Source organism: Vicia villosa, linkage group LG1 (assembly GCF_029867415.1).
Source record: "Vicia villosa cultivar HV-30 ecotype Madison, WI linkage group LG1, Vvil1.0, whole genome shotgun sequence".
Taxonomy (NCBI): domain Eukaryota; kingdom Viridiplantae; phylum Streptophyta; class Magnoliopsida; order Fabales; family Fabaceae; genus Vicia; species Vicia villosa.
In genome coordinates this window covers 111581810-111598942 of record NC_081180.1, presented here as the reverse complement: position 1 = coordinate 111598942, position 17133 = coordinate 111581810, and the positions used below count along the sequence as shown (strand labels likewise).

The 17133-nt window shown below is 31.6% G+C and overlaps 2 protein-coding genes and 1 long non-coding RNA gene across 3 annotated transcripts; all 3 read left to right on the top strand.

The window, feature by feature from the left end:
* The first annotated feature begins 7078 nt into the window (after positions 1-7078).
* LOC131614464 (uncharacterized) lies at positions 7079-8340 on the top strand. Its single transcript, XM_058886044.1, has 2 exons — positions 7079-7199; positions 7284-8340. The coding sequence occupies exons 1-2, from the start codon at positions 7149-7151 to the stop codon at positions 7902-7904; spliced, it is 672 nt and encodes a 223-aa protein (XP_058742027.1). The 5' UTR covers positions 7079-7148; the 3' UTR covers positions 7905-8340.
* A 2543-nt stretch (positions 8341-10883) lies between these two features.
* LOC131651622 (homeobox-leucine zipper protein HDG7-like) lies at positions 10884-12241 on the top strand. Its single transcript, XM_058921284.1, has 5 exons — positions 10884-11324; positions 11480-11606; positions 11692-11763; positions 11972-12035; positions 12131-12241. Exons 1-5 carry the CDS (start codon positions 11168-11170, stop codon positions 12239-12241), a joined length of 531 nt encoding a protein of 176 aa, XP_058777267.1. The 5' UTR covers positions 10884-11167.
* Positions 12242-12856: 615 nt separating this feature from the next.
* Positions 12857-14350, top strand: LOC131614458 (uncharacterized). The gene is made up of 3 exons (XR_009287651.1): positions 12857-12919; positions 13050-13136; positions 14068-14350. It is a non-coding gene; the product is annotated as an uncharacterized LOC131614458 (long non-coding RNA).
* The last annotated feature ends 2783 nt before the right edge of the window (positions 14351-17133 follow it).

Here is a 17133-nt window from a genome sequence, read left to right as displayed (position 1 = left end):
CGATGCTGTACGGAACACGCAAAGCATTAAATGCACTCAACGGTCATCTTCTCCAAACGCCTATAAATATGAAGTTCTGATGAGAAGCAAGGTTAACGATTCGGTACCAAAACAACTCAAATCAACTTGCTTAAACTCTGTTCAAATCAAAACTCAGAATCTTCATCTTCATCAAAGCTCACTACATTGCTGTTGTAATATATTAGTGAGATTAAGCTTAAACGTTAAGAGAAATATCACAGTTTGTGATTATCGCTTTTAAGAAGCATTTGTAAACTCTTAGAATTGATTACATTAAGTTGTAAGTAACTAGAGTGATCGTGTGGATCAGAATACTCTAGGAAGTCTTAGAAGTGAACTAAGCAGTTGTAACTAGAGTGATCGTGTGGATCAGTAGACTCTAGAAAAGTCTTAGAGGGTATCTAAGCAGTTGTTCCTGGAGTGATCAGTGTGTGATCAGTAGACTCTGGAAGACTTAGTTGCTGACTAAGTGGAGAACCATTGTAATCCGTGCGATTAGTGGATTAAATCCTCAGTTGAGGTAAATCATCTCTGCGGGGGTGGACTGGAGTAGTTTTGTTAACAACGAACCAGGATAAAAATAACTGTGCAATTTATTTTTATCTGTCAAGTTTTTAAAGCTACACTTATTCAAACCCCCCCTTTCTAAGTGTTTTTCTATCCTTCAATTGGTATCAGAGCGCCGGTTCTAAGGTGCAAGCACTTAACCGTGTTTAGAAAAGATTCAGGAAGAGAAAAACGCTTCAGTAAAAGATGGCTGGTGAAATTCCAACAGACCCACCTGCAACTACATCTGGCTCTGCTGAGCAATACAACGGTAACAATGGTTATACTAGACCGCCGGTATTTGATGGTGAAAACTTTGAATACTGGAAAGATAAACTGGAAAGTTACTTTCTTGGTCTAGATGGTGATCTATGGGATCTTCTGATGGATGGTTACAAACATCCAGTAAATGCCAGAGGCGTAAAGCTGACAAGGCAAGAAATGAATGATGATCAGAAGAAGCTTTTCAGGAATCATCATAAATGCAGAACTGTTTTGCTGAATGCTATCTCTCATGCTGAGTATGAGAAGATATCTAACAGGGAAACGGCCTATGACATATATGAGTCCTTGAAAATGACTCATGAAGGAAATGCTCAAGTCAAGGAGACTAAAGCTCTAGCTTTAATCCAGAAGTATGAAGCCTTCAAGATGGAGGATGATGAAGACATTGAAAAGATGTTTTCAAGATTTCAAACTCTTACTGCTGGATTGAGAGTTCTTGACAAGGGATACACCAAGGCTGATCACGTAAAGAAGATCATCAGAAGCTTACCCAGAAGATGGGGTCCTATGGTGACTGCATTCAAGATTGCAAAGAATCTGAATGAAGTTTCTCTGGAAGAGCTTATCAGCGCCTTGAGAAGTCATGAAATAGAGCTGGACGCAAATGAGCCTCAAAAGAAAGGTAAGTCTATTGCATTAAAATCAAATATCAAGAAATGCACTAACGCTTTTCAGGCTAGAGAAGAAGATCCTGAAGAATCAGAATCTGAAGAAGAAGATGAACTGTCCTTGATCTCCAGAAGGCTAAATCAACTCTGGAAGACCAAGCAAAGGAAGTTCAGAGGCTTCAGAAGTTCAAGGAAATTTGAACGTGGAGAATCTTCTGATGAAAGAAGATTTGACAAGAAGAAGGTCATGTGCTATGAATGCAATGAGCCTGGACACTTCAAGAATGAATGTCCAAATCTTCAGAAGGAAAATTCCAAGAAGAAGCTTCATAAGAAGAAAAGTCTTATGGCAACCTGGGATGAGTCAGAAGATGATTCAGACTCTGAAGATGAGCAGGCTAACTGTGCGCTGATGGCGACAGAAGATGACGGATCAGAATCTACATCAGAATCAGATTCTGAAGAGGTATTTTCTGAACTTACTAGAGATGAGTTAGTTTCCGGTCTAACTGAACTTCTGGAACTCAAGTCTCAGATTAGTCTCAAATACAAAAAGCTGAAAAAGCTATTTGAATTTGAAACAAAGAAGCTTGAGTTGGAAAATTCTGAATTAAAAGAAAAACTTTTAAAATTATCCAATAATGTTGGATCTCCTTCTGATTCAGAAAAATCCACTCTAATGCAAGTCGATTTTAGAAAGATGAGTTACGCCAAACTCTAATGCATCCATAAATAATCTCTAATTAATATTTTTTTCTTCTGTTATGGTATAAATTTGGATTCTTTAAAATTATTTATTTGTAATCAAAATTAATCAAACACTTCATTGAAATCACTTGGTTATACTTATGATCTCTTCATTAACAATGGAGATAACAAAGTGAAAAAAAAAATTAAAAAAAAAGACTAAAGTTCAAATAATGTAAATTAGTATAATTTATAAAAATAAAGATTACAATGAGAAAATCCAATAAAACATAAATATATTAAACCATAAGTATCTCACATGTAACTAAAGGTTTCATAAACATTATCTAACCCCTCGTCTTAAACTCATAGTTCATTAACACGAAGTATTGAGAGTTTATAAACAAAACACACTCAATAATAAATAATATAAATCTGAAATAATTAATGTCACAACCAAAAATATCTTAAAAAATATGAATCATCATAATTTAGAGAAACATCAATCAAAGATAATTTAGAGAAACATCAATCGAAGAGGAAAACTAACATAAAGATGGAGAAATCAAAGAGCGTAACTAAATTAAACCAACCCTAAATAGAAGAACATCATAAAGATATGCAATCAATACGAAGAAAACATAGATAAAATTAACCAAATAAAAGAGATAATAAGGAGGAGATTAATCAAACAAAAGAAGCAATAGGAAGTTGAACAATCTAACAACCAATAGAGAGATGGGCAATGAAATAGAATAGTCAATATGGAGAAAAACAATCAAACATAAGAATCAGTATGGAGAAGCTAAATCAAATAAAAGAATCAATAGAGAGAAGAGCAATCAAATAGAAGAATCAATAGAGAGAAGAGCAATCAAATAGAAGAATCAATAGAAAGAGGGACATTAACCAAAAGAACCAAACCAATCAACAAAATCAAATCAAATCAAATAAAACTAAATCAGACTAAACTAAACGAAATAAAATAAAATCAAACATAACCAAACCAACATGAAAAAGAACCAAATGAAACAAAACGATATCAAACCAAATCAACAAGAAATCCAAATTACAACAAATATAGAAACAACCAAATGATATACATGAATACTAGAACAAATAATGAGGATCAATGATCAACTGAAAGTCTGAAATCATATATATAATTCAATATTGATATTCATCAACAAAAAGTGCTAAACGATATGCCGAAAACAATTAAACGATTTAAGAGAAAAAAGATTTTTCAATAAAATTAATCATCAAAATCAAATCAAACACATTTCAAAATTTTTGAAAATTCAATTGTAGATAAGTAACTTTTGTGAAGATTTATATTTTAGTTTTTTTATAATTTATTATTAATTGAATTTCATTAACTATTTCTACTCAATTATAATTTCAGTTTTGATGAATAAAATATGTTGATTGTTTTAGAATTGCAAGTGATTAACACTTTACACATATTTTCATATATGGTCCTAATATCTTTTTCAGATATGTAATGATATTTACATCACTTTACTTCCAATCACAACATGGTAAAAGGTAAACTCTAAAATTGGCTGGAGATTTGGGTTAAAATCTTAAAAGTTGATGTGTCGCTTTCACTTGAAAAGAGAAGCATCCAACATTGCATCATAACCATTTGAGTGAGGACATGAAAATTATAGAGGGAATGATAATTAAGGAGGGAAACAAAACACATATATTATTGTTGTTGTTGTTTAGTACACTATGGTATGGTATGGTATATGATGTGATATATAGTAACTAATAAAGTCATAACAAAATCGTCTTTTTAGTCAAAAGAAAAACCAAAGCATATACACACAAAAGAAAAAGGAATTACGGTTGCATGCCTTTAATCATTCCTTAAACTAGACTCTTTTTTATATGCTAAGAGAAAAGCAATGGTTTACATTAATCTCATTTTGATAAAGTCACTAATAGTTCCATCTATGAAGATCACTTATTTTTCCTATATGATGAATGAAAAGATTATTGAGAAACAAAAACTAGAAGAAAGATTTCAACATGGAAAAAATATAATTAGAATTAGTACTTTCATACTCAAATTTACTATCAATTTTTACATGTGCAAACACACGTGCCATACTCTATTTACCTAAAAAGGATTTAGTATGAAGAGGATTAGGATACAAATTGGACCTATAAAATGCAATCACATTCCCTGTCCCTAGTCCCTATCCCCACCGAATTTAAGTCTTCATGGAGACATGATGCATATGCATTTTTTTCACAAAGCCAATAAGAAAGAAAATAAAAATAAAAATGTTACACACAAAAATATTCATGCATTGAGACTACTCATTAGCAATTTTGTTGTATTACCTAGATAGTTAAAACTCTATTTGGAGAGGTTAATCCCTTATGATGAGTATAACTACATAGACCCCTCGATCCTATATTTTTTTGAAATTATATTAATTAGTTTTATTATATAATACATATTATACAAAATATAAAAATAAACGGACAACACCATGTGTCGTTTTTCTTTTTTATAAGGTTAAATCAATCATTTTAAAAACTACATTCATCGTTCTATGAAATACAAAATTGTTAGGTATGAATTTTTGAAAGATCCATTGTCTCTCAGATGCTAGAACATCAAATAGTATGAAAGCATGTTAATTGTCAGAACACGTATATTTTATCATGTTTGATCACTTTACTTGAAACGGCTTTGAGAGCTACTTGACCCACAATTAAACCTCCAGTTCTGAATCTCACTAGTGGAGAAACTCCAGTTAAATCTACACCAACATTTTTCTTTCACCTGTATACTAAAACATTTGTTGGCTAAGTGTTGATCTTCCCTCCCGTAGTCAATCAAGAAATTTACTAACATCTATTTTCTTACAAATACTTTAACTCATCAAAATATATAAATAAGATATCTCTAGCGAAGTCATGTTAGTATTAAAAATCAAAAACTCCATACTAGGGATGTAATCGGATTAGGTTTGGACTAGTTTTTGGTAAAAAAATTGTTCGAACTAATGATATCTCTATTGATTTAGTTTGGTTCAATTTTTAGTATTTTTCAAAACTAGAAATGAACCAAAGTAATCGATTTGGTTCGGTTTAGTTGATAGGTTTAGAATTTTTTTTCCAAACATTATATTCATTAATATATTCTCCACTATCGTGTTTCTCGATGTATTTTATACTATTATTTTTTAAAATAATACATTTCTTGTAAATTACTTCATGTTCTATTTTTTCAAAAAAATTACAAGTTTATTTTTAATCCATACGAAATAGTGACATGATTTCCATTGCATCATGAAATAACTTCACCATCAAATATAAAGGTTGGTATTTGACATTAAAAGGTTGTGAAGGAATTTAAAGCTTAACAAATAAAACAGAACAATAATAGCAAAATTAATTAATACACATAAATTAACATGTTTCACACCTCAAACACACATCAACATTATTTTGTAACAAGATTAGAAAGAATTTTGTTAAAGAAAAAGAAACAAAAAAGGTTAAAACATATATGAAAACTAACAAAGAGAACCTGAACATGAAGAAGACAACCATAACATATTAGAACGACGGTAGCGAGAGCAATAGTGGTGACGGGCGGCGAGTGCGGCAGTTAGGTAAAAACAAGTTTTTGTAACTTATAGTTTCTACTTTCTTTGTTTTGGAGTTTGGTTCTAGATGCGCGTTTTAGTGGAAGGAAGGAAATGGAAACAAAGATGGAGAATGGTTGGACCGATACAAATTTTGAGTTTAATAATGGATGGAATAGAAGATATAGAACATAATTATAGTCATTGGTTTGGTTCATCGATTTGGAGGTTCTTAAAAATTAAAATCAAAAACCGAATTAAACCACATTGGATTTTATTGGTTCAGTTCAGTTTTGGAATCAGACCAGAAACAATCAATTTTTTCAATTTAGTTTGATTTAAATTGTCAATTTAATTGATTTTTTCTAATCCGCTTATGTCCATATTCTCTACATTGATTAGATCGTGTGTTTTTCAAATGTATAAAAATATATTTTAAAAATATGTTTAAAACTATAATCTATAATTGTGGTAAAAGACATCTCAATCATCTATGTAACCGCTATAGTGTAAAATTCTAATTCAATTAAACTTAAAATGTGTTTGAGAGTTAATTTTTGAAAGGTTGAGTTTACATTTTAATATATGTTTGATTTTAAAAACCTGATATAATATGATATCTATAATATTGTTGTTTAAAAATGGACTTAATTAAGGGTGATAAACGGACATGCCCACCTCAATTAGGTCTGCCATGTGAAAATCTATAAAAAAATAGGGCGGAGCAGGACAGACGTAGTTGACGATGCGAGTCTAAAACCTAAACCCGCCACGTAAAAAGATCAGTGTGTGACGGAAAAAGTTCGCAGACTCTACACTTTTTAAGTTTAAAAATAGAAAATTATATGTTAGTATTTGTATCTGCAAAAGCCCGTAAAAATTATAACAGAGCAGAGCGGACACATTAGAGAATGAAACCTAAATTTTTGGCCCACTCCGTACTAAAATACAGACAAAATAAACATGCTAATAGGTCAGACCCATTTTGCCACCTTTAAACCTAACTAAAATTAGTACTTTGACATACTCAACTTCACTTTCAATTTTAACATGTACAAACACGTGCCATACTCCATTACCTAAAAAGGGTTTAATATGAAGAGGATTAGGGTACAAGTTGGACCTATGAAATAAAATCACATTCCCTCTCACTATTCCTTTGTCCCTATCCCCACCGAATTTAAGTCCTTATTTATTTTTTTCACAAAGCCAAATGCACTTACCATTTGGCCTTTGTGCTTTACTTCTTTTGGCCTTTTGTGTCTTATTTTTCAACTCCTTGTCCCATAAAATAAAGTTCACACAACAAGAATATAAAGAAAGTAAGCACCATAATATTCCTCACTTGAATATCCAACACAATACAATATCCTCCTTCCATCTCTTAACTATGGAATATGAATGTAGCCCTCTTAATTGGGAATTCTATAACCATGATGAGGTTCACATCTTTCTTTCTTCTCTTAAAAATTTCTTATGGTTTTTATTCACTAATTTTGTTGTTTCCATTCATGAAATTTTTCAGGCATTATTAGAGGACTTGAAGCATTCACTTCTATACACAACTTTAGAGCTAGAAGCAACCATTGCATCAGCCAAAGAAGAGATTACAAAAAAAGAATATGAACTAATTCATGCCAACGATCTTCTAACCAGAGTCATCAAAGAAAGAGATGAAGCCATAGCAAAATGCCATAACCTAATGCTAGAAAAACAAGACTTTCAACTTCAAAATGAAAATGAACATTCAGCACCAAATGCTTCTTCTTCGGACTGCGAAGAAAACAGTTCAACAACACTACCGACACAGTTTCAAGCAGTGTTGGAATTAGCAGAAAAGAAACCGTTGCCGAAGAAAGGGAAGTTTTTGAAGGCAGTGGTTGAAGCTGGACCATTGTTGCAGACACTTCTTCTGGCTGGACCGTTGCCACAGTGGCAACATCCACCACCGCAGCTGAATTCAATTGAGATTCCTCCGGTTTCGATTTCGTCTCCGAAGGATCTTTCCTTGAGCAAGAAAAGGGAGTTTGTGTTCTCTTCAGGTTCTGATTGTTCTGTTTCAAAATGTAGAAAAATTGTTCAGGACATGCCAACAGTACCTACCATTGTCTCAAATCTTTTCCTGCCAAATCCACCATTTTCATAGGAAGAAGAATGCTGGTAACAATTACTTTATCAGTCTCTTTTTAATACTCTCTATCTTATCGAGTTAAATTCGGCGAAATTTAGGCCGAAATGAATTTAATTCGATAAAAGAGTATTGAAAATAGAGTGTTAAAGTGAAGGTAGATAGTAATTTTCTTTTTTGTAATGTTTTTATGTTGCATAAGAGAGAATTTATTGTTGGCATTTGAGGATTCCCTGATTAAGATCTTGTGTTATTATGTAAATATTTTGGTTAAATGGGGTTGAATTATTAGGAAAAAATTTGTTAGGAATTGAAAAATGTGATTTTAAGTTGTGACACAATTTTGTACTGTGGTAGAAAGAGGATGGGGTGAGTAGGCTTTAAATGGCATGGTTTTTATTGAAGGTTATTGTTGTGCTTTTATTATTTTCCAAAAGTTGTTGCTTTCACATGAAGTACACTTTATTTAAGGGTACTATGTTTGCCATTGAAGAGTAGATCTAATTAGACTCCATGCGATAAAGACAGAAAAATAGAAATTGGATTTTCGCACTCAGCTCCATCGAGCATTCATGCATTTGGAAAATTAATAATTATTTGATCAAGATCAAATGATTTAAAATTTCAATTAGGATCATTTGATCTTGATCGAATAATCAATGATATTTCAAATACGTGATTGTGTGTACCATCACTTTAAAGAATATGCATTTTTGAAAACATACTTTCTTCAAATAAAAATAACACATTGTTTATCCATAAATTCTAACTTAATTGATAAAAATTTGATATTGTTAGGTACTAAAGTTCAAATTGTATATCACTTTAGCTATATTTAGCTATAGACAAAAAAATTGAACATTACTTTTTTCAGATGAAAATTTTTATAAACTTTTTTTACATAAAATATTGTTCAGTGCATTGGATTTTTTAACCCAGAAAAAAAACATTTTTTAATTATTTTTCTTATAATATTTTTTAATAATCTATATTTTTTAAAGTAACGTTTTTCTAAAGTTAACTACTAAAATGCAAATCATTTAGATATAGATTGCAAAATACCTAACAAGACTCTAGAGTGAAAAATTATATTTTAAAAAATAAAAAGAATAATCTGAACTCTTTTAAAATAAGCAGAAACCATAGTAGAAAATTATCACAAATCTATAATGAACGTGCATATCATAACTTTTCTAATAATTATATTATTAAGTTATCCATATCTTATAGTAAATATATAATCTAAGAAAATAAAGAAAAATTGAGAAAGAATCCACAATGCCCTTGTCAAAAGTTGACATGAAAACGAGTATAGTCACTATCAAACCGACTTCATTCACATGGAGAGGCCACTAATCGCAATTAGTCAATGAAAATCCCAGGAAATAATAAGAGGTTTTGTAGAATAATCATCGAGTGCACATGCAGATTCAGATGGCCCTATTACATTTTCTTAATATATGTAGGCCCTTTACTTTTGTAACCAACTAGCATAATTATGTACAAGTCGAAGTCATCAAATATATATATCCCCATTAATACCAAGTGTCAAAGTTAATTTTAACATCAAATTTTGTTTTTTTTTTTTTAATTCAAAAGTCTATATTTATTTAATTAGTACGGATATAATCTATTTAATCAATACAAATTCTTTCTTAAAATGAGATATGTTTTAAAATAATTTTTCTCCTCTTTCTCATTCATTTTTTCATTGATATTAAAAACTTTAGTTTATATTATCATACTAAGTTATAATCCTAAAACTTCTTCTCACCAAAATTTGCTGCCAGAATCTATAATAAATAATTATTAATTAATTTCTTTCATAATTACTCTATAATTTTTTTTTATTAAATAAATATTAAAATAATCCCATTCTTCCATATTTTTAATTATTTAATTAATTAAAATATTAAAAAATAATAATAACTCTCACGTTTATAAAAAGTTCTTGCACATAAAATTAATTAAATAAAAATATTTAAATTTATAAAATAACAATTAATTAATTAATCAAATAAAAAATAATAACACAGTTTTAATTACTTCCACGGTAACATTAAGATTTCTTTTAACCCCAATAAATCATTATTAATTAATTAAATAAATCCTAATTTAAACTAAAATTAAAATAATTCTAAAAAGTTAAAACTTCCTATAACCTCACTAAGCTCTAAGCTATACTTATATAATTCGACAACCATATCTACATCCACAAATCACATGTAAATAATTACACCACAATTTTCATTTGTTATATTTTACTTTCTCTATCTCTCATTTTCTTTACTCTTCCAGTTTTACTGTCGGTTAGATTTGTTTTGTATTTTAGCATTGTCAATGATGTATTGATAAAAATGACAATGTTGTGTTGAAATTCAATAGGTGAGTGTTTTTTATCTTATGTAGTTTCATAAATTTTACTATTTTGACAGATGTATGAGCAAGGAGAAGGATAATGTAAGGAGAAGGATAGTGTCACTATGAGAAGGACTTTATTTCCAAAGGAATCGGTGAGAGGAAAGTAAAGCTTGAAGAAATTCAAGAATCGCAAAGCATTAATACACCTATGGAAGAATTAGACCAGGAAACACAAATCGCACTACTAAAAATATGACATTTCCATAAAAGATTTTACATCAGGTATTAAAATATTTGATGTGAAAAATATTTGTCAAACAATTTTACATCAGGTATTTATTTCCAATGATATAAAAAATATTAAAAAAAAAATGCGGTGGCATAATTGTAAATAAAATGAAATTCATTTATAAAGGATTTTACATCGGTTATATATATCAACCGATGGGAAAAATAGCATAGTAGGCCTTTACATCGGGCCAGTTTAAAACCGATGGAAAATGTTACACGAGTTTTTCAAAAAAGAATTTTTTTATAAATTTTTTTTACATTGGGCAGTCTAAAACCGATGGCAAATGTTACATATAATATAGCTCACGCAGCCCTAGTTCACGTTTGTTAACCACACGCCACTTTCATTTCTCTTCTCTCGCATGTATCCCTAATTGCTATCACCCTCTCTCTAGAACATTCGCCTCTCCTCTCGCTCGTTCGTCTCTTAACCGATCTCCCGCAATCTCATCCTCCGCCGCTAACGTTGCACGGTCCACCGTCAATCGATGGAGCCACGGTGTTCTCTGGAGGTCGCCTTTCTCCCTTCGCCCTCAGACCAGAGTTATCGCTCCTTTCATTGATATGAAAACAATGAAAAGGATCGTGGATCAGAGCTGTCGCTCCATGGTATTTTGAACGAAAACAAAATGTCTTCTGGAACGGTAGTGAGGATTCAGGGCCAACCTTTGGAGGTCACGGTGGTTTCTTGCACGAAATTGAAGGATACTGAATGGATTTCAAGACAAGATCCCTACGTTTGCCTTGAATACGCTTCCACCAAATTCCGAACAAGAACATCCACAGGTTCGTAATTCTTCTTTTTCTTGTTGCTTTGTAACTTTGACCGTTGACTTGAGTTGATTTGTTTGTTGACCTGATTTGGATGGAACAGGCGGTGGAAAACATCTGGTGTTTTGACTTGAGTTGATTTGTTTGTTGACCTGATTTGGATGGAACAGGCGGTGGAAAACATCCGGTGTTTCAAGAGAAGTTCGTGGTGCCGTTAATTGAAGGTCTTCGTGAACTCACTGTTGTTGTTTGGAACAGCAATACTGTCACATTCGATAATTTTATCGGCACCGGAAAGTAAGCACTACTCATTCTCCTATCTCTCGATTTGTTATTTATTATTTGGTATTCATTGATTGTGGTTGATTGATTCTGTTATTAGGGTTCAATTGAACCAAGTTCTGTCTCAAGGTTTTGATGATTCTTCTTGGCCACTTCAAACTAAATCTGGCAGGTACTTATCAATTTGAATAGATAGATTTTGTAAACTTTAATGGACTCAGTAAGCTTTTTTTTTCAACTACTTCATTCAACCATTTTCCACTTTATTATTTTGTATTAGTGATTTTTATGAGTTTGTGTTTTTTATTGTACTAAAAACTGATTTGGTTTCTGTTGTATCAGAATTGATGGTCAGAGATGTTTCCTTGTATGATTGCAAGAGCTTCCAAAAGTGAAGTGATATCTAGTGGAATAAATGGAACTAGAAATGGTGCTCTTCAACTGGTATGTAAACATTGACACCAAAAAGACGACACCAACACTGATGTGGTGACACAGATATTTTATTTACCATATGAAATGTCTTTGTTAATTGACAGATGCAAGCTAAACTTCAAGTATTTTCTCTGTTGGTTCTAGTTAAAGAAGTGAATTTTCTACGTTTTTGCAAGCAACATGCAAAGGGGTATCGGCAGTGGCTGATGTGCTGATTAGTACCTTCAAAGAAACTTCTTCTGGTGGTGCACCTACTTTCCATAACTGTAGGAGGCTTCCTTCTGGTTGTGTGGTTCAAGATATGCCAAATGGTTACTCTAAGGTTGGTATTTTAACTTTAACCAATTAATTTGTTTGGTTTTTTAACTTTAACCTATGCTATGCTACTATAAAATATTCATATGATGTTTCTGCTACAATTCTGTTCTTAAATTTGCTTCTACAATTGTTTTGGCAGACATAAACTATTGACTTGGTAGGACAAGGCCCTGTGGCAGATACTACATTCTCTCTCATTACATATCCATACCACGTCCCTCTCTTTTTCTCTTTCCTTTGCCCAACCCTAGCCTACCGCGGTCTCCTTTTCCACCCTATTCATGACCATAGGACTTTTTAATAACTACTAGAGGAAGTATTTTGTTGAGAAAGAGGACTTTTTAATGCATGCTGAGAGATATGTGAAAGAAAATGGAACTCAAGCCTTAGAGAAACTCATTGCTAGCAAGGTAAAATAGCATGTATATGTATGTGATATCTCTCTATATCTTCATAGAATCAAAATTTTTAGCTAATTCTTCTTTTTTTTCTTCATATTGTATAACACAATACTTAGGCTTGATGCAGAAGTGACAAATGAAATGATATCTACTGATAATAAAGAAATGCTAAAGGTAAAGTCTTGATGTTAAGTCAGCTTTGACATTATTATAGTTTTTGTTATGTTTTCTTGGATAAGTCAATTCTACCTGTCTTGATCTCGCACATTTACAAAACTTAATGAGGGAGCTTGACCTTGTGCAGACAAACAGAGAAAGACTCCAAATTGGGGACCTAGACATCAAATATTTGGAGGCTATTAAGAAATGAGAAATTCCTGCTACCAAGCAAGTAAGACTTCATTCATATTCACTCCTAATAGAAATCTCCAGAGCACAATTATTTTTTTAGACCTGAGGCTTTCTAAGATGTCATTTGTGAAATGTCTAGTCTTACAATTAAAAGTGCATATAAATGTGTGGATATGATTATGATTTTTTGCTGGATTTTTGCTGTTATGGTGTTTTAGACTAATTGTACTTTTGTTTGAGGCATTTCTACATTTTCATCTACAACTAAAATATAGTCACAAACTCCTTTTAAATGACTGCTATAGTGGTTGTATATCATTAACATGACAAGCCTTGAACTGTGTGAACTAGTTATATTATCTTTTGTTTTTTCTCGTACTTAAAATTTTTCATAAATTCTACAATGTTTGCAACTGTTTTGTTTTGAATAGTGATCTTTTAGTATAGTATTCTTTAGTATTCTTTAGATGCCTAATGACAAAATTGATAAATGACATTATCAATCCAATATTAACAATTATTAACTCTAATAAATTCATAATGTGTTTTAAATTATTATCTCTCATGATAATGTCCAAATTCCATATTTTCGTTTTGTGTGGTTTGAACAAAGATATTTATGCATAAATCGGTTATGTGAAATTTATTCGAGAGTTTTATTTGTCTTGATGGATATCTTAAAAGCATGTAATATCGTTGCACTTCGTTTGCTTGTTGTGAAGAAAATTACGTTGCTTTGTGTTGACTAAATTAGATTCAATATAGAACCTTCACTGTGGACAAATCATTCAGGTATTATATATGATAATTTAGTGAGGATTTTTTTTTCAATGGCTAGTGTATTATTTTAGAATCAATGTCTTAACTCTGGATTAGTTCAAAACTTGCATAGCTTATTTTCTTATTTCATTGTTTCCTATTTTTGTTGGTGTTAAGTGTATTTTTTTTTTTACGTTGCTTGTGTTGTGCAGGTGGAGGCTATATTAGACAAAGATAATTTCACATTAGAAGAGCTTCTAGATGAGGAGGAAGTAATCTAAGAATGCAAGGCCTTGAACAGTCATCTTATTAATTTACATGTTTCCATTTAATTTCAACGGATTGAGTTTTATTCATTTTCCTAAGTCTCACAGTTTTGTGCATTTTCTTGACTAAATCAATATTTTAGTCCTTGAAATTGTATGTGACGGTTTATTTAGTTCCTCAAATTTCTGAAATAGCAATTTTGTCTCATAAATTAAATGTCAGTCAATTTAGTCCCTGTTCCAAATTTAACATCATTGTTTTGAAGGTTCTATGTTTGTCTTAATGCACCAAGTGATGATTCAAGTCAATATGTTCAGTCTCATTTTTTTTATTAGTTATGAGCTTTGTCTATCAGCTATAGGTGAATGTGGTCTATGTGATATTGGAAAAATATGAAAAATTAGATAAAAAAATAAAAGGAAAAAGGTGAAACCGATCTATCCATGAAAAAATTACAAGATATATTACATCGGGCCAAATACGAAGCCGATGTAAAAACACACATTTTACATCGGGCTATCATGGAAACCGATGTAAAAACATACATTTTACATCGGGGTATTACGAACCAAAAGTTAAATATTGCATATATATATTTTTAAAAAAATATTGGATTTTGTTTCACATCAGACATAATTTCAACCGATGTAATATCATGATTTTTCACATCGGCTTGTTGCCCGATGTAAAATGTCATGGATTTATTACATCGCTTGGATTTACATCGGACCCAGACCCGATGTAAAATGTACTTTTCACCCGATGTAAAAAGTGTTTTCTGCACTAGTGTCGTTATGGAAGAGCAACCTGCTCAAGTAGAACAAGACCAGCGTAGGTCAAGTAGGATATGTCACCAACTTAAGAGATATGGATATCTCATAACCGATCAAGGTGATATATTGCTCATGTATCAAGATGAGCCTGTGACCTATCAAGAGGCCATTATTGGTCCCGAGTATGAGAAGTGGCTAGAAGCCATGAAATCTGAAATGGATTCTGTGTACATGCACAAACTAGGTTTGGAATTTACAAGAGCCTCGTGTAGGAGTAAATTCTATAGGATACAAGTGGGTCTTTAAAAACAAGACTGACATGGATGCTAACGTACATACCTATAAGTCAAGACTGGTTGCTAAAGGTTATAAACAAATTATGGGGTAGACTATGATGAAACCTTTCCACCGGTTGCAATGCTTAAATCTGTTCAGATTTTACTTGCTATCACTACATATCATGATTATGAAATATGGCAAATGGATGTCAAGATTACTTTCCTTAATGGGAATCTTCTTGAGGATCTGTACATGACACAATCTGAAGGATTTGACATACCAGAAGAAGCCCAAAAGATATGCAAGTTACATCGATCAATCTATGGATTGAAGCAAGCTTTCAGAAGCTAGAATCTTTGTTTTGATGAAATAGTAAAACAATATAGATTCATCAAGAATGAAGATGGTCCTTTTGTCTACAAGAAGGTTAGTGGAAGCATGATTGTCTTCCTGATATTATATATTGATGACATATTACTCATTGTAAACAATGTCCCTACCTTGCAACAAGTGAAAACTTGGCGAGGAAAATGCTTTTCTATGAAGGACCTTGGTGAAGCAACCTATATATTAGGAATCAGGATCTATAGAGATAGATCACAGGCCTAAGCTAGAGTACATACATTGACATAGCGTTGAGACGCTTTAATATGCATGATCCTAAGAAAGGATTCATACCTATGCAATATAGCTCGTGTCTTTAAAAAACACAATCCCATTCATCTAAGGAAGAAATGGATTGCATAAATAAGATTCCATATGCATTTTATTTAAGTGCAATAAGTATGTACAACTCTGATCTGAGTAATTCTTGTAACACCCCAAATTCTACCCGAAAATATCATGCGAGAAATCAGAGTATTTTAAAAACTATCAGCAAGCATTTGGGATATCACATTTACTTCATATAACAACTCATAAACAGATACATAGCACTTTAATCTCAGAGAAGCACAAAATAACTTATAACAGCTCTTAGACAAACCAACTTCATTTTAATATGCAGCGGAATCATAACATTCGACTTTATAAATAAATCATCTTATTTAATCGGAAACAACTTCAAACATCATAGTACTTCTCATTATCCAATTTGGAACTCAACAACTAAAACATGAACAACAAGACAACAAGACAACACACTCGACATGTTTGCCATAGTTTTCAGGCTGTCACAGAGTATGCATATGGAATGTAACTCGACAAACAAGACAACACAACATACTCATCAAAATCACATATCGTCATGAGGCATAAGCCTATATCACAATCACGTTACCATTTATTCGAGGTAATTCACGTCACTATAGTATTTCATCTTCACTTAGTCACAAAATCATCCTCACAAATATATACAACATCACGTATTCACAAAATCGTCACAAATATACAATTCACATATCATCAAGATCATTACAATTATCATCATGTTTCGGCACATCGGCACAATTACTCAATTTCACATATTAACACAGTCATCACAATTATCATCATAATCTACTAAACTAACGACAATTAGCTAGGATCCATACCATAAGGTTAATCACATAACAATGCACAATAATAATCATATTGGCAATCACAACATTACTCGCAACAAAGGCATCCAAACCGAAATCACAATTTTTGGTCAATTCTCAAAATAATCTCAATATGCCAATATGTCAAGTAAATCAAATCGACTTTTGATCATCAACTAAATCAAGTAGAAATAATGTGAATTATCAAAACAACATCATTGGCATAACAATATACTATTCTCAACTTGAATATTCAACCAAAACACAATTACGGTCAATTTCTCAAAATATCGTAATTTACCGATAAACCGAATAATTGGTCCAAGTCCAAGTATATTCCAATCACATAGGCTTATTGGAATTAATTCAACTAATAATTTAATTATCCAATTAATAATCAAACTATATTAATTTCAATTCAACTATTATATTTCTATTC

Excerpts from the sequence above, each read along its gene's own strand:
- LOC131614464 (XM_058886044.1), top strand. The coding sequence starts at position 7,149 with ATGGAATATGAATGTAGCCCTCTTAATTGGGAATTCTATAACCATGAT. Across the intron at positions 7,200-7,283 it reads AATTCTATAACCATGATGAG|GCATTATTAGAGGACTTGAA; the intron begins GTTCACATCTTT and ends GAAATTTTTCAG.
- LOC131651622 (XM_058921284.1), top strand. The coding sequence starts at position 11,168 with ATGTCTTCTGGAACGGTAGTGAGGATTCAGGGCCAACCTTTGGAGGTC. Across the intron at positions 11,764-11,971 it reads CTTCAAACTAAATCTGGCAG|AGCTTCCAAAAGTGAAGTGA; the intron begins GTACTTATCAAT and ends TATGATTGCAAG. Across the intron at positions 12,036-12,130 it reads GAAATGGTGCTCTTCAACTG|ATGCAAGCTAAACTTCAAGT; the intron begins GTATGTAAACAT and ends GTTAATTGACAG.